Below are 17810 nucleotides of genomic sequence, written 5' to 3' on the forward strand. Positions count from 1 at the left end.
TTCAGCTCTATATAACTGCATCTAATAAAAACTAAAAAAAATAAATAATAATGTTGTTAAACAGCTTAAATTGTATGTAAATTGGCAACATTGTATTGAGTTGTACTCTCAAAGATTGATTAAACATACACTTATCATATGGTGGTAAATACTGTATGTCTACTGTATGCTGTTGTTTAAAAGAGTTTCAAAACATTTTAGGTTTAATCTGACCCCAGAATAACTATCAGCAAGAAGCGTAGCCACTTTGTCTGCTTGTCTATATGTTGTGTTTCTGTCAACCAATGTACAATTAATGTTGTTTGGTCATTTCTGTTTTTTGTTTTTGTCATTTTCAGTTTATGTAAATGTGTGTACGTTGTGTACAGCTATAATCTGTCCTTTTTACATGTTTACATTTATTAATGTTGACTGTCCTTGTTTTTAATAAATGAATAAACAAGACACTTAAATACGCAAAAAGACCTCAAATTTGATCCAAAGTGTGCCACCAATGGTAAGCTACATCTTACGCCAATATACTGTATGTTTTTAATAAACTCTGAGAAATCTGATGAGAAATTGAGTGAAAAGAGTTCACATAAAAAATGTCTTCCCCTTCTTTTTATTTTACATGTGACAAGCCACAGAAACAGACATCTGCTGTGTTTAATAATGAACATTTAGAAGATACATATGGTGAAAATAACTCAACCTTATTTCAAGCTTGCTGTCTGACAGTAAACCTCGTCGATAAATTTGTGCAACGAGCTTCCTGCTACATCTCTAACTTCCTGTTTCAGTCTTGCACCACATCCCCTAACCCACACCAACCTCAGCTAAAACCCAGTTTCATAGAAGCCTGCAGTCACTCTCTGACGTCTCTGCTCTGAGATACACCCAGAAAAGACAAGGGAGGCACCTGGTGGAGACTTTGTGCATTGCAATCATCATTCTCCTTTTCAAATGTTGGCGCATTACTGTATCATGACACTGGGTGGAGCTGTCGTCAAAGTATTTGAAATGCCAAGGATAATTAAAATACAAAAACTACAGTAAGAAACTCAGTGGAGAGCTACTTTTATTATCATTTGACATTTTTCAGATTAAAATGAATGGCCAATTTTGTATGGGTTATAAATCAGACCAAAAGTACAGCTGATGCCTTTTTATGACAATCACAAGCAAACAATGCCTTTAATTCCTGCCAGGCAAAACAAGCAACAGCATTTTTATAAACTCAAGCATGCTCAGGACAGATTCAGTAAAGAAAGCTGGCTCCATAGGAGCCTCACAACCTGAACAGAAGGACAGTCTCTCTCAAACATGAATCATGTCATTAACTGATTCAAAGCCCTTTGTATTCTGAAACCATTTATTTAGCACTACATACAAGAGCTCACCTCATAGAAGTGTGAGTGGACACAGAAACAATCACTGATCAAAGAACAAAGATGGATAGTACAGTATCAATACCCAAATCCTCATCATCAGGGGTGATACTCGTTCTTTTGGTTAGGTTTATTAGTGGGAGAAATTAAGAGTCTTGAATAGATTATATCCAGTTTCAGGTTTCTTCTGATGTTGGAAGAGTTCTGCTTTAGATGTCTGGGTGGTAGTGACCAATAACATTTGATGCATTTATAAAGTAATGTTTGCACTGAAAGCAAAAGGGAATGCAAGAGCTGTAATGTAGCGAACTGTAAATGGAAACTTCGCCAGCAAATTTTTATGACATATCTGAAGATCCACTGGTTACATCTGAGGCCCCAAAATTGGATGAGGCTTAAACATAGGTCACAGGCTTCATCAGAGAAAGCCTCATACATCCTAGGAGATATATCCTGCTGATTTGGGCTCTTTATTTTGAAAGAAAAGCTGAGGATCAACTCTGGGATATTTGATAACGTGTATTTATTTGAAACCTCAGAAAACCTCTTCTTTTAATTTCTCTTCTGCCTGAACAAGTATGGTCAGCTGTGTACTACACACACTAATGGTGTATACATTAACCATGGGAGTACTGCAAATGCTCTGTTGCAAAAGCTACTGAGCAATCTAAATGTTGTCCACCACCAGGGAATATCCCATTAAAATCTGCATCCCACCAGAGTAACATCTCTACAGTAGCATACTATAGATTTTTGACTTTAAAATTTGGCACAAACCTATAAAAAAGGAACTGATAAACTGCACAATCATACTGTCTCTGTAAGGCACTGCTTAGAAAATTAACACTATTGCACATTCAAAGGTATTGTTGGTGTCATACTGTAAACAACTTCAAGAGTGTAATCTGTTCTGTGGTTGGATCGGCAGGTGAACCTCAGGAAACTTTGCAGGGTGATTTTCCACGACGCCGACCTGTAACACCTACGAGAGAAACGTAATAAATGGTGAGTACACAGAGATATTTGTAGAGTTAATTTCTCTTGAAATCGGGGGAGAAACTTTTCTCCATCCTGTTTATGTCAAGATAAAAAGCAGTTTCATGTTCTTTTCCTGTTTCGTAAAGAATATATTTCTCACTTACTCTCATTGTCTTGTCCAGTGTTGACAGTTTGTTCAGACACTGATCTGCGGCCCAGTTTAGATGCCTTCTTGCTCTTCCATTTGTTTGGAGTTTTCACAATAACCTCAAAGCTGTCCTCATTCTCTTCAATTCTGTTGCTCTCTGTGGGTGGGGGTGTCATACTGTTTACGTGACTGTTGACTTGATCCTTACTAGACAACTTATTCCAGTTGACTTTCAATGTCTTCCGTCCCTTCTTTTCTGACGTGACCCCATTTGGCTTCTTAAAGATTTCCTTCGGGTCTACTGAAGGCCGCTGACTCATGCGTTCCATCTTGTCACTGCTCGCCACTCGTGGCATGTCAGGGTCCATCTCCTCGAGAACCTCAGCCAAAGTGGACTTTCTCTTTGGTCCAGGCTCCTGCAGAGAACCCGGCGGACGTGGGGGGTTATCCCCAAATACCAGTGAGTATTTGGGGTTGTAGTATTTGTGAGCAGGCACCTGGATGTCAGCTTTTGGTGAATCCCCTAAGCTGACCTGGAAGCGGGACGTGGTTGCAGGTAAAGGTGGACGCTTTGGCCCCGCTTTGGAGCGTATCATTGCAGTCTTGTCAGCGGCAGGTGGACTGACGTGGAACTCTTTGTAAAGGTCCATTTTATCGGAAATGGCATACAGCTCCCGGAAGTCCCGGTCAAAGAAGTCGACCACCTGTCCCGTCATCACAGTGATCATGTTCCGGTCCATACGAGATGTACACCAGGAGAAACTGGGGAACACACACACGTTTGACACCAGTTATTAACTTCATCACTCACAACTTCATGTGCTGCACTGCTTTGTAAAATGTTCGACTGCATAAAATGTTAAACATAAAACACGCTTCAAAACTTCCAGCTTCTGATTTGTTATCAATGGTATAAAATACTTCTTGTATCATTGTATAATTTTAATATAGTATTTCAATAAAATCAATTTTTCTTTAAAGAAAAATCTTATTTTTCACATTTAATCACCTTATTTCTGTTTTTTAATTCTTTTTTACCGCAGTTACAATAAAACAAGCATACCAGCCTACTAGAGGTAACTTAAGTTTAAAATCTTCAAACAATACACACTGATGCTTTCAATGTTTCCTTAAGACTTAAAACAATATTAGCAACACATCACAACACACCAATTCTCATCAAGAGGAATAAATCATTAAACAGGTATAAGATGGTAAATGATAAAGAACTGACTTCACTCATGAGGAGATCTCACCTGTAAGAGCCAAACACCACTTTGTCTCCGTCCACCAGCATGTACTTGTTACACACAGAACCAGGAAGTCTGCCGAAGGACAAATTGAAGCCGATTCCCTGAAGTGATCTGGCTCGAATTTTCTGCCATTAAAGAGGATCAAAGTTAGACCATAAGGAGGATATCAATACAATTGACTATTTCAACAAGGTGACATTTTACTTAGTCAGGGTCAACGGTTTAAATTTAAAAAATGTCAAACAGTCCTTTAAAAAAAACAAAAAAAAAACATTCAGGTCCAGAGCTACATAAATCTTCTGTTAGTTAAAAAAGGAAACAATTCACCTGAGTCAGTTATGAAATGTCAAATCTAATTCTAAAAGTAAAATTTGTTGGCAAAAACTTACACAATATTCTCCATTAGCTCGTTACTTATTAGCATGCTAGTAAGTAGCACACTGGCTGCTTATTAATCATTATTAAGAGCTTAGAGTCCCTTTGTCGTAGTCTCCCTTAGGCATTCATTAGAGTTTTTCCATCAATGCCCTCCTAATTCCTGCTTACACATTAACTTACGATCAGTAAATTAGTTAAGTTGTTAAGCATGAATTATGATCTTGACATGCTTTTTTTTGGTATGGCTCTTATAAGATAGACATTTGTGAGGTACTGAGAGTTTCATAATATCTAATAATAGCAGCCAGTATGTTCTAACTAGATAATGGTAAATATGTTGACCTTACTTTAAAGAGTAAACACAATTTACTCATGAATAAGTCATATAGCCCAGCTTTTCTCAATGACACCACACTATCACTGTAACACTTCAAGTACTAGTACGGTAATCATATCTTGTAGTTTTAACACAGCTGAAAGTTTTTTTTTTGTTTCTTCTTGTGTCCAAAAAGCTTCACGTAGGCTCAAGCAACCTCAAACTCAGCAAATACACTGGTATGACTTGTAACAAAAAAGGATTTATAACTGCTTCAATACAAGGAAGAATAACTCATCTCTAAGGATTGACCTCAACACAAAACGTTTGGAACACTGCTTTTCTAAACCCTTTTTTTGTATTAAAGTGATATGATCAACAAAACAATACAAACCAGCGATCATTTAGGACAATTATTTATTTTTTTAAATGTGTCCAATGTCAACCTCTTGCTACATCACATTTATCTCATTTTGCTGTTGTCTTACCCGAAGGTGCTGTGAGCCAATCTGCAGCCGAGAACACATATCCAGGAAGTGAGGCACACCTTGTATGTCCAACAAGATGTAAACAGGGACGGAGCGACGGCAGGCTGCATCCATCAGGTCCTGCAGAATGTGGACGTCTGTGAGAATGTCCATCACTATCGCTATCACCTGTGAGAGAAGAAGTTCAATATTTAGAAGTTCAATGCTACATACATTTGATTATGAGGTTTGGCGGAGCCAGGTTATAAATAAAGTCAGTCATTTAGTCAAACTGCAGCGTCTGAACCAATTTCAAACTCAATGCTCCACCGATTCTTTCCACTGGATAGAAGCCAAGCACACGGTGTTATCTTAAAGTGATTCATGATTTAATGACTAGTTCACGCTGAAGAGCGAGAATGTTAATCAATATAATCACCCAACTCAAGCTTTTGCCTCAGGATATTTAAAAAAAATCATAATTGATTTCCAACATTCAGTTAGGAAACTACAGTACAGCATTGCCCTGGCTTCAATGAGCTCCTTCGCTCGATGATAACCCGAGAATTCTCTTCAGCTAATTTCACTGTGCAAATTTGTAGCAAGTGACCTAATCCCCCGCTGTATCTGGATTAAATCAGTGGCAATTTAAAGCAGCAGAACACCTAATTCTTTCCAGCATCTCAAAGAGTGTCTGGTGTTGGAAGCTTGAATGGATTTTCATTTTAAAATACCTGCTAAAACGGAGCTATAATTAACCGAATCATATGCATTGAAAAAAAAAATAAAAAAAAGATGAGACCCTGTTGCGTCTGTACGTTAATAAAGCAGTCAAAAGAAGAAATTACAGTTACAATGAAGTGTAATGTAATGCAATGTTTGCTTTTCATACTCACGACCATATATGTTCCCTTACAAAGTTACACAAAGGAGTGGAATTCAGTGCTTTAAGGCAGAGTGTCTTTTAACAGACGTTTAAAAAAAAGAAAGCAGCAGGTGAAGTGTGTGTGTCTAACACATTGCCTCCCACTGACGCACTCATCCCAGAGGGCTCAGAGTAAGAACACATGAAAGAGCCTACGCTTCCACAAAACAACTGTACCTCCTGCTGCTGAGTTCCAGTCAGGCTGTCGGATCCCTTAGAAGGAGTTTTACACAACAACGTAAAAGGGTTTGCGGAGGAATTCAAGAGCTCAATCTGTCTCTGTCTCTTAAAAGGCTTTCATACAAAGCTAGCTGTCTTCTGGTTGATCAAAAATCACTACTATGAAGAAGAAACTAGTAAGAGTTTGACACCCTCCATGTATGATGAATGTAAACTGCAGAAAGTGTGAACAAGTCTGAAAGTCTAAAAGGAAACAGGACGCCTGGTGGCTGAAATGTTAATTACACCGAAGGACTGAAACATACTGGGTGACATGAATACCACTGCCTTGGTCACCAGTGGTGTAGGTAACCTCCCCCCTTAAATCCAACATTGTCCAAGTTAAAGAGTTGCATGTGCTTTTTTTTCACATCACAATTCACAATCCTGTTTTGCATTTACTCTAATTGAATACGATTTGTTTTTTGGATGTCTTTATAAAACTGAGCGGTCCGCATTGTCAAGCACACCTGTCATCATCGCACAGCTTTGCAGCCCTAATGTTTTGTGTGCTGACATAAACATGGGTGTGGTCTTTCATTGTCTCACACATGCTTACCTGACAAAGATCAAAAAACAATCAAACCTTGCTATTACATAATTTCTCTATGAACCAGTGACGTGAGTGAATGACTGCTTAAACTGAAGTGAAAGTTCTGTCACATGACATTAAACAAATTCTTGCACATTGTTAGACAAGCCTCAGAAAGAATGTGTGACTCTTCTGATGATTGTTAATACTGTCTTTGGCCGAGTATAAACACTGCTTCAGAAGTGTAATAAAGCAGTGTTGGAAGTTAGGGGACAATACAAAGATCAAAAATGTTTGGGACATGTTCAGCCCGATCACAGCGGGTAGTTTTTGGTAGATGTGCACATTAGGTTCAGAAAAATGTTTCTCTTTGAATTTGCAATAAATGTTTCTCAGTGAGGCAGAACAGGCCTGCAGAAACACCACTCTATTTCCCACTCGAGAAAACCGTGAGTTGTCCTGTGTGTTTGTGTGTGTGTGTGTGTGTGTGTGTGTGTGTGTGTGTGTGTGCTATACGACAATGGTACAAGCTGGGACGTGTGAGGACGACAGTCAATACTGTGAAGCACACAAGCGGAAAATTCAAGAGAACCGATTAGAAGGATCCTCTTGTAAAGACGCGTATGACGCTGAAATGAGAACTGGTTGCTCAGCTTGCTTTATCTTTAGTGTGTGTGTGTGTGTGTGTGTGTGTTTGTGTGTGTGTGTGTTTGTGTGTGTGTGTGTGTTATTTTAAGGGAAAGCTTGCCTTTCTGATAAAGACAACATACTTGGGATGTCACAAACATTCCTCACAAGCACATCAAGCTACGAAGCGTCCTGTTTAATTAACTAACTACTTTCTCTGACATGTTCAGGAAACACCCATGAACATGGGTTGCCAGTTCAAGTTTGCAGTTTAACTTGAAACACATGAAAGGAGTTCATGAAACACTGAGCTGACGTACGCAAACCTGCTGTTTCTTGATCAAGACAAGGTAATAACTGAAAGTTAGAACAACAAGGAAACGTCTCTGTGTATGAAGAAGCTTCGCAGCAGGGGAAGGAGCTGTGTTTTGTGGCACAGTGATTGTTGTAGCCACTTAGGATTAACTATCTAACCCAGCCATGAGAAATACAACGTAAGGAAACGACCAAACGAAAGGAAGATGGAATGAAGAAAACGGGCAAAACTGGAGAAGAAAGGGAACTCTTAAAAAGAATCTGCAGATGAGTTGCCCAATTGAAAATCCTTGACTCAGTTATGAGACAATTGTGTCTGTCTCCTTTCGCTGACCCAGTTTTAAAAGGCAGGCTGAGCTTAGCAGAGCAGAGCCTGTCTTCTGTAACTCTGAGTGTACGGAACAAATGACTCAGCGGAGCTCCAGCAGTCCATGAGTAAACATGTCGATGAGCAACTCAAACACACAAGCCCACTTTAAACTCTGAGTGTTACCTTGCGAGGTGGTATTAATCTCTCATTTACTCACACTGGAAATGAACAGAATGCTGACAAAAAGTAGGACTTGTGGAAAAAAACAAGGACATTGTTTGCGTGGCTTGGTAACTAGGCTGGTGGTATTTCAATACAAGCGCGACGGACAACGGTATTTAGACAACCCCTTCAACATGCTGGTTTGACCTCTTGCTGTGGGAGGGATTTCTTAGTTTGATGTTCTGAATTCAAGTTATAGGAAATCTTGATGCTACTGCAGGACACAGAAGTACTTCCAAAGAAAAAGTTTTTTAGTGAACTTTGTTGAAGGTCTCTCCCAACGATTCATTGTTTAGGTTAAACGTTTTAATGGTTAAGACACGTTTTTAAAATCAGAGCTCAGAGAGTTGTCAGGCGTGTCTGTGACAAATGTGTGAGTGCTCAACTCATTTTTAGGATCAGGATCTTTCAGATTTAATCATTTACGAGGTTTTACCAACGATGAATTATTTTAATGGATCTCCTCTCCAAAGCAAAACTAATCAACTTATTCAAAACCTGTAAAAACAACTGAATAGAAGTAGAAGAAGCATCACGCTGCATTTCGGACACTAGCGCGTTGTCTTCTCGTGAACTTGCGAGTTCATTCTTCCAAGAAGGACTTACAAGAATGGACTCCAAAAGAACACAAGTCCGACTGCATTTTGCATTCTTATTGATATTTAGAAAGAGCCGTTCTGCCTTTAAGGGGCTGGGTGCCTTCTTCAGTGTAAATGACAGTTTAAAATGACATAGACGGGGGTCGCCGCTGGCGCAGCGGCAGTGCGCGCGACCCCACATATTGAGGCTCAGTCCTCGCGCGCGGGCGGCCCGGGTTCGCGTCCGGCCTGTGGCCCACCTCCCGCATGTCTCTCCCCACTCTCTCTCCCCCCTTCTGACTCTATCCACTGTCCTCCCTCTACAATAAAAGGCAAAAGGCCAAAAACAAATCTTTAAAAAAAAAAAAAAAAAAAAAAATGACATAGACGAAAGTGATCTATTGGGGAAATTTTTTTTTTAGCTGCACAGAAACGTTAATCTTACAGGTAAAACATAAGACTTGGGCAGATGTAGAAGCTCAGTTTTGTGCTGGAAAAGGAATCATCCAAACTTTATGTTGACCAGCACTATCAGATTTGAAATCTGGCCCAGCTCTCAACTTCTTACTCTTCCTCAGGTATTTTGTTAGTTTTATAGATTATAATAATTGATTTCAACGCTAGACAAAACAAATACAGTCATGTTTGTTTTTTAAGAGAACATCCCCAAATATTACCAGTTGGCTTGGGTCCAAAAGAGAGAACATAAAAGATGTGGATTTTACGGACTAACTTTTCTGGCACATTACTCTGCCAGCAGCTTGACGGTTCATTCAAGGTTCAAGGTTGTCTTTATTATCCCTGTGAGAGGGCAATTTGTTTTGCAGTCAGCAATAAAATACAGCCAGCCAGCAGTCAGTCAGAATACAACATAAGGAGGACACTTAGAAGGTAAGCAGTCATCATGAGTATCCTATTTATTGACCGTGCTGTGAAGCATGACCATAGTTGAAAAAAAAAATAATCTCCATTCAGTTTTTTTTCACTTTATGAGTAAAGTTCGACCAATCTTTATAATCTGCCTCACAACAGCACCACCTTAATGTTATCAGTTCCTCCACTTCACTGTATCCAAATGGTAAGGCCTATTTCATGATAGTACTGTACTGTAGGTGTGTTGGGAATAAAGTAGGAACAAGGCGTAAGGAGGCCATAGGAATTACAGGAATCAGTCAGGTAATAAAGTGAGTGTAACTTCCTGTTAAGTGTGTTCAGAAAGTTGGCAGAGTGAACAGAATAGTGTTTTCCCATTTCCGTGATCGTACTTTGTAAAACTTAAATTTGTGTTTCAATGACAGCCTCTCAATGTACTCTAAGATTGTATCTATGCAGTGATTAAAAAAAAAAAAAAAACGTACATAATTTAAATAAAGTTTGGTGCTTTGGTTCTTTTGACAATAAGACATTCCGAGGCCTATAATGGCATGCCATTTTATAATAGCTCTGTAATGACTTAGCTTATTATTCAGGACTTGTTATAGGCCTTTAAGTGACACGATGATTAAGACAAGTCCCGAGTTGTTCCCACCTTGCTGGCCTCCTGGATGAGCCGCCGCACCACCTCCCTGATGTGAGGTCCGTTTTCTTTGGGTGGATGTGTGTGCACGGCAACCCGGGTCACCCCTTTAAACAGACTCCCGCTGGGCCAGCCGTTATCCAGAGGTGGCACCTCCGTGTCCGACAATTCGGGCCAGTATGTGGAATGGACCCCTGAGTCCGCGTCTGTATTGGACGCTGACGCCTGGCTGCTGCCGCTTTCACCATTACCCGTGTCGTACTGTTTAAAGGTGCTCGTTATAAGTTTGACTTCTCTGGCCGATAGAAAGTCTTTCATGTTGTCATCTTTGAGTCGCGTCTTGAAGGCACCGTCGCCATTCTTGAGGAGCTCCTCGATAGCCACGCGCTGCCCCTCACTGTAGTAAAACTCCGGTTTGGTATCCGGCACATTGACACCGATGTGGCCGTCCTCCATGCACATGAGCTGGGATTCGGCCATCGCTGTGGCAGCGGCGACCCACTTCTGGAGTCCAGGAAGTCTCCTCACAGGCTTTGCTTGTTGAGTGACGCAACACAGGTAACACACGCTCATGAAGTGTTGTTACCTGAGCGCGAGTCAGAACAGAAGGTGGGGCACCGGGCAGAACACCCGAGCTGCCTTTACGCACAAACAGGGAAACCTCTGTCATGTATGCACACAAAAGACGCCGTCAGCCATGAATTAAGGGAGACTGGGGATTTTGTTGGACTAGACCAGCCACAAAATAAATGCATCTGACTTAAACGTGCCTGTCTTTCCCCGAACCATTTTAAATGATCACATTATGAAGAATTGATACATTGGACAATTCTGATGTTACAACTGGCCCTAATAATGTTCACATTTCCAATGTGTTAAAATACTTTTCAATGCATTTAATAACTTTTGCTTTTTTGTTTCAACAAACACACACTTGTTCAATAATTAATTTAACAGCACATCGGGGATTGTGAAAACTACTTCATCTTTAAAAGGAAAATAAAACATTAATGATATATTCACATTTGTCTCCCCTTCTGATATATTAAAACTAGTGTAGTAAAATCTTTTTTTTGTTTTGTGTTATTCATCTGTTCATGACTCAGAGAGACTTTGACAGTATTGTAGGATATACAGTACTTGACTTCTGCTGTAAGTGTAATGCTGCCATTAGTTTAATAGCTCCTTTACTGCTTGGTCATTGCACATACAATAGACAAGCCTTACCAGGCAATAAACAAAGGAACAGACACATTATATGAAGGTCATTCTAAATTGTGTCTGTCGCCTAAACACAGTGAGTGACAAATCTTAGTTTGAATTTGACAAAAGCCTCAACTCAACTGTACTATGTTTCCCAATCTATTCTCTATACTTCAATGATTCACTCTGTACTGCATAAAGACACATTTGCAGGAAACAGTTTTGTTGAATTTCACTTTAACTAATGGGACGATTTTGTTTCTGACACTGTTACTGTTTAAAACTTTTCACGTTTCATAAAATAAATACATCAAATAATGCCTCAAAGGACAATATTGACTCAGTCTGACTTCTCTCCAGCATTTTCAAGAACAGTCTGTACAACTGAATACACTCGACTTGCTTATAAACAGATTTAGTGTTAAATTTGCAAAATCATCACCTAAATCTTCAATCGGATGTAGCTGTTACATTCCACGATTTGATAGGAGAGGTTAATGATGAATGAATTGATTATCTTTATTATAACATGTATTACAATAAAAATAAGTCTATTAGATTTTAATCATAATAACTGTATGTAAGATCTTTAAGTCATTTTGCTAAAGTACATACTGTGTCACATCTGGAATGTCGAGATTTTTACTTTGTAAAACTGTGACTTTAAACAGTAAAGTAATTGTATGGTTGTGCCTTGTAATTAGGGCAGAGTTGTAATACTTGACATTAGGAAAAGTTTCTGATATATATATATATATATATATATATATATATATACATATGTTCCTCTCAAAGGGGTTTGGTGTAGTTTGAGGGGAACAGTCCTGTTTTGTCCCTCAGCTGGCCTCTCCACCAGGTCTCGTCTGAGCACTCCAGGACCTGGATGACATCGCCGACTTTAAAATCCAGCTCGTCCGTCTCCTCAGCGTGGAAACTGTACAGAGCTCTGACCTGCATTGTGGAGGAGCCTTTGTGCTGGACAGAAAGGATGATGAACAACATTCAGCTTGTAAGACATACATTAAAACTAACCCAGCACACAAACAAACCCCTTCCTGTGTGTTTTCTGATTTCCACCAACATCGGAAGTCCTCTACTGTAACCACGGTTACTAGCAGCTGAGCGCTCATATACATTTCTGCAAACATACGTCTTAAGTGGAGAAAAAGGAGGTTACCCACTGTTTGCTAACTGCTATTTAACAACAAATGAAGAGGAAGGAGAAAAAAACATGCATAAACGAGAAGAGTAATAGATGAAAGTAAGACAACATGGCGGAGCTCGAAGACCCGCCTGTCTGCCTCTGTCATTGAAAACACCTCCTCGACATCCAGATGGGCTAATATAGGTATCACTGTCTATCACTTAGACAGAGACCATAAGGACTCTGATCAGCTTGTGCACTGAAAAAACAAAGAGTTACCTGTCGTGGTGCAGGTAAAGGCGGGCAGCTGGGGGTGAGTGGATGAGCAGGGAGAGATGTTTGAATATCTAAACCTCCACCTTGCTGTTAGGGCACAAATATGATACATGAACAACTTGTCAGACGTGACTGAACGTTAGACAGCATCATCCAGATGTGCAAATCACCAGATATATTAGACAACAGGCACTTCTAAAGAGCATGAGATGAAACAAAATGCAACGTGCTCTCCTGTCTCAAATAAATGTTTAAGACTGTTGAACCTAATACCTACTGAACAGTGACCCCCAAAATCGAGGTATTAGCCCAAAGCTGGCCCAGCTCATGCAGAGAAAAACAAAGAGTTACCTGTCGTGGTGCAGGTGAAGGTGGGCAGCTGGGGGTGAGTGGAGGAGCATGGAGAGATGTTTGAATATCTAAACCTCCACCTTGCTGCTTGGGCACAAATATGATACACAACTTGAATATAATTCTATTCTCCAGTGACTGTTTCTACTTGAAAAAATTAAACAGACATTACGATGATCTTACTTTTCAATTGGGGAAGTCAAATGCATTCTTTGGTTTCTTACCTGCTGCTGAATCTCACGTAGAAATACTGGACTGTCTACGGAGATATAGTTCTTCTTGTAATGTTCCACCAGCTGGTTGAGGGAAGTAAACTTTTCAGACCAGAGGTAATACTGCCCTCTGCTGTTCTGCAACACCTTAAAGTGCTGCACATCTGCTGCACGTCTACAGTGGAACAACACAGGAGATGCTTTTTTTCTCTCCTCTCAGAAAACAACACATATTCTTATAGAAGTTGTTTCATTCCTTTCCATAGCAAATGAAACTGTCTTACAGGTAGACAAATTACTTATTTTAGAAAGAAACAGAACATAAGCGGGCAAGGAGTCTGCTGTTGGTTTCCATTGAGTGACTTCTGAAGCCATGACTTCAGTGTGGTCAAGATTACCAGATTGTTGTTTACATCAACACAATGTTACTAACTGCTTTGGATCCTCCTGAAGTCCCTCTGCCTCAAGAAAAAGTCACGACTAATCAATGTGATAAAAAGTAAATAGATAGATTAACAATTTTCTTTCAACAAAGATTTCAGCTTCCATTAAATAATTACATTGTAGCGTGTGACACGTTCATTCAGTTAGAATATTTGAAATTCCTTCATTTTACAGGTTGTTATTAAATTAAGCTTTTTTTATTGATATTTGTCTATCTATTGTAAACGAGCAAAATGCCAGACTGTTAATGGATTTGACCAACAGAAGAAAAATATGAAATGTAGTTTTTTATATATGGTCAAACACTGTCTGGCTGTTTTAATGTTTGATTAATGTTAGAATTTCTTTTAATTACTTGACTTTTGCTTTTTCTCCTGCTCCTGGATTAATATGCATTCACTGTTGTGTCAAAGCCAAAAGCAGAAAAATGCAAATATGATGGTTGAGAGTGGCAGACAGAAGGCAACACAAGGGGAAGAGGTGTAATACATGAACCACATTTAGGCCTTCAATATCAAACTAGAAAGTTAACTATTTAACCAACTCAGCTGCTGCCAGGGTCTGCCCCCCCCTTATTTCTTTTTAAACAAATACATGTTTCACCCTCAGTCTAACTCTTACCTTACCTGCGCTCTCTCTGCATCTGTGTTTTTCTCTGTATGGGATGCTTGTGACCTAAGCTATTACTTACCAAAAGAATTGTCACCTTGTTGCAGGTGAAAACGTCTCAGTAAAAAACAAAAGTACTTCTGTTGCAGGAAGTGTGGTCATGTGGTTATAATTACAAAATAGATGAAATGAAAGACGCAAAAACCAGAGCTATTTGGGGGTCACTCTAGCAGTCGATGATACGAAAGTGACAAAGAAAAGGGGCACTTCATGGTCTTCAAGGAGCTAATGCTAGCATCTTTGAAGCAACGCACATAAGTAGAGTACCAAACAAATGTAATGTGGATATATAGACAAACAGATCCACTTAAAGCACCTGACAGAAATGGAAAATTGACCAGCGGCTGAGTTTTGGCTTCCTCGTATGACGAAGGCTCCCTCGGACTTCAACATCAGCTTCTCCTTAGCGTCACTTCGGCTAAAGTTCTCCTGGTACCAGCTGGAGTGAAGGAGGGGGCAGAGACGGACAGAATGTGAGGAACAGCACATTGAAATAGATTGATTTTCTATTCATGGGATGTGACTTCTATCTTTATAGTTTCCCTGTTAAACTTGTTGATGTGAAAATGACATAATCATTTATTTTGTGGTCTTTCCACCTCTCTCTCTTCTTGTTTGGCTTCCCGTGAAGTTTACCTGGGCAGATGAAAGTTGATGAAGTTCTTGGGTACAAACCCCTCAACTCCATGGAGTTCTGCTTTGTACCAGTTTCCAGTCGTCTGCAGAATCTGACACAGTAGGACAAAACAATGAAGTCAAGCCACGCTTAGTGTCAGTCATCTTTGACGTAAAGTCATCCACATGCAAGGTATAAGGCTTCATGAACTTCACAATTATACAGCTCAAACATGTAGTTATTATGTTCCACACTTCTATGAAGTAGGTGAAGCACAGTGACACTGCAGCTGTTTTAATACAGATTTGGAGGTGTGACAAAAAAATAAAGAATTGTTCTTTGTTAAGTTTGAACTTGATGCCTAGTCTAAAGAACTTTCCAACCAAACTAAAAACCTTCAGACGAAATCAGAGACCAAGGTCTAAATTCAGTTCTAGAGGCTACATTTCAATCAACAAAAAATCCAGGTGGTGTCTGTGAGAATCTGTGTAAAATGGACCTTGCTTTTACTTTGATAACGACTAATCCCCTTACCCCTTACTCTTTCACCAAAGCTTCTTTATGTTGAGTTGGAAACACAAAGAGCCTGATTAAAGACTCTTTTGTTTCCTTAAAAATTGTAGTGTGTAAAAGTCAAAGTTCAATATTTGATTGGAAACGTTGTTAAAGATATTCTTTGGGGAAGAGATCATTTATGTGTGTGTGGCGTTCTTTCCTAAAATGTGTGAAAAGTCTCTGGAGTGTTTTTTTTGGCCAGCTTCTCGTCAGTCTCTTCTGTCTTGTTGTCTTGTATTTCCTTGTAGAATATTAAACACGTTATTTATCACTGTACTCATTGAAATGTGAGGTACACGCAGAGTCACAGACCTTTTTGCAAAACAAACACAGATTGTCACGCAAGAAACTGTTTTTAAATATTGTTAGTTTACGTTAGTTTGAGATATAACTTCTCTTTAGTTTAAGGTCTGCTAGAAGGTAAAAAAAAAGAGTTCATTGTAGTGACTGTGAAAATTGAAATGTGCATGTGAGCAGAACATTCAGTTTCTCCCGACATATTCATAATGTGCCGTAAAAAAAGGAAAGAAATGCTGTGGCACAAAGATGCAAATACTGTCTTTATTGACACGTTATGGATAGACTGAATGTCCAGTCATTCTGGCCTCACTGATTTACATAGAAACTCTGACAGCATCATATCAACAGACCACAATTTGAATGGGATGATAATTAGAAGACAGAGTTTGTAGACTAAGGGGCTGAAAGCAGAGAGTCAGAGTAATATTTAACAGAAATGGTGGTTTGTGTGGAACAACCTGTGTGTGTGTGTGTGTGTGTGTGTCTGCATGTTCCTGAACCTTTAATCGCTCTCCTTTTCTGAAGCTGAGTTCATCAGAAGCTGTAGCTTCATAATCATGCTTGGCCGTAGCCTCCATCGTGATGGAGCTGTGAGAAAAACAAAACAAAACAAAAAACACTTCAAATAAACATATTAAACCTATTTACAGAGGACTTCTATGACTAACACTTTTTTTAAACTTTTTTTTTAACTTAACTTTTTAAACTTTTATTTGCTTTGTTTAGCCAATCAGCTGACGCTCTTGGGTTAAGTTGTGCTGAAATACAATGATTGTAGGACATGGCAGTAATATCTGCTTTTTTTACGAAACTGTCCAATGTAACAAATAGGTATTTTAAAAGACTCCATGGGGAGATTTTAAAAAAAGAAAGGCATGTTTAATCTGTTGTGTCCAGAGCAAAACATGTCTGATATTTATATTCCAAATGCATGCTGATAAGCACTTTAACATTTAACCTTGTGTTTCCTTTATTTTCCTTCACATCCATTAAGCCATCACAAGCCACCTGGACTCGGTCTATTTCATGCTCAGTGTAAAGGGATCCACTGTTGCACTTTCACTGTCTAATCTAATCTGACAGATCAGAACAAAACAAAAAAAACTGTGTTGTTGTAAATTTCTTGTGGAAGAGACAGAAGCATTGCTTACCATGTGTGTGTCTCTCCCTGAGACGATTCAGTGTAACACAGAGAAGTGACTTACTTGCGCAGTCAGATAACAGGAAGAAGCAGCCACAGAAGCATGCACTGAAATAGACACAGTGGAAACATGTGAACTAAAAGAGAATAATTTACATGCAGTGAACACAAAAAAAGGAAAAGAGGCTTGATATAAGTGTGTGAGTGGAAGCTGAATCATATGTCAACTACTCTACAGGTGTGGGGGGAAAAAGATGCTAAAGCAGAGCTCTGACTTACCCTCACAGGTAGGATGTGTTGATGTTCTTGTTGGAGTAGTTATGTTGAGCATTGTACTCAATGACCAAACAAATCAGTCCCTCCCATAACGGTTTCTTATTGGCCCAGCCCCCTTAATTTCATTGGTGCAAATTTGCAGTAAAACAACCTTAAAATTAAGTCATAACAAGCAATACTGGGGGAACTGAAGTGTCTGCGGCCCCAAATGAGGTTTACTCAACAGTTGAAGTTATTGTTCATGTCATCCATGGTGTAGCTTGTAGAGAGAGAGTTCAGAGGACTGTGCACTTTAAACTGTTTAGGGCACATTTTGAAGACTGATAAAGGACTTACCCAAAATCAAGCCACGAGTTTCTCCAAAAAAAGAAAAGGGAATGCACATGCTTGACTTCTACACAAAACATCCCATCTGTCGCAATGTTTGAACATTAGGTCACATTTAGTTCATCTTATGGGAACTGGAAGA

The 17810-nt window shown here is 39.3% G+C and overlaps 2 protein-coding genes across 2 annotated transcripts; both read right to left on the reverse strand.

Annotated features, from left to right (window-relative positions):
* Nucleotides 1-1075: 1075 nt before the first annotated feature.
* fam83fb (family with sequence similarity 83 member Fb) lies at nucleotides 1076-10805 on the reverse strand. The gene is made up of 5 exons (XM_079337329.1): nucleotides 10167-10805; nucleotides 4932-5099; nucleotides 3753-3874; nucleotides 2513-3258; nucleotides 1076-2352 (listed from the first exon to the last, which is right to left on the reverse strand). Exons 1-5 carry the CDS (start codon nucleotides 10725-10727, stop codon nucleotides 2306-2308), a joined length of 1644 nt encoding a protein of 547 aa, XP_079193455.1. The 5' UTR covers nucleotides 10728-10805; the 3' UTR covers nucleotides 1076-2305.
* Nucleotides 10806-11311: 506 nt separating this feature from the next.
* grap2b (GRB2 related adaptor protein 2b) lies at nucleotides 11312-17381 on the reverse strand. The gene is made up of 9 exons (XM_079337706.1): nucleotides 17345-17381; nucleotides 17076-17173; nucleotides 16425-16512; nucleotides 15090-15181; nucleotides 14770-14892; nucleotides 13353-13515; nucleotides 13129-13212; nucleotides 12781-12864; nucleotides 11312-12332 (listed from the first exon to the last, which is right to left on the reverse strand). The coding sequence occupies exons 3-9, from the start codon at nucleotides 16500-16502 to the stop codon at nucleotides 12147-12149; spliced, it is 810 nt and encodes a 269-aa protein (XP_079193832.1). The 5' UTR covers nucleotides 16503-16512; nucleotides 17076-17173; nucleotides 17345-17381; the 3' UTR covers nucleotides 11312-12146.
* Between the last annotated feature and the right edge of the window lie 429 nt (nucleotides 17382-17810).

The sequence above is a fragment of the Symphodus melops genome, assembly GCF_947650265.1.
Source record: "Symphodus melops genome assembly, chromosome: 2".
NCBI lineage: Eukaryota > Metazoa > Chordata > Actinopteri > Labriformes > Labridae > Symphodus > Symphodus melops.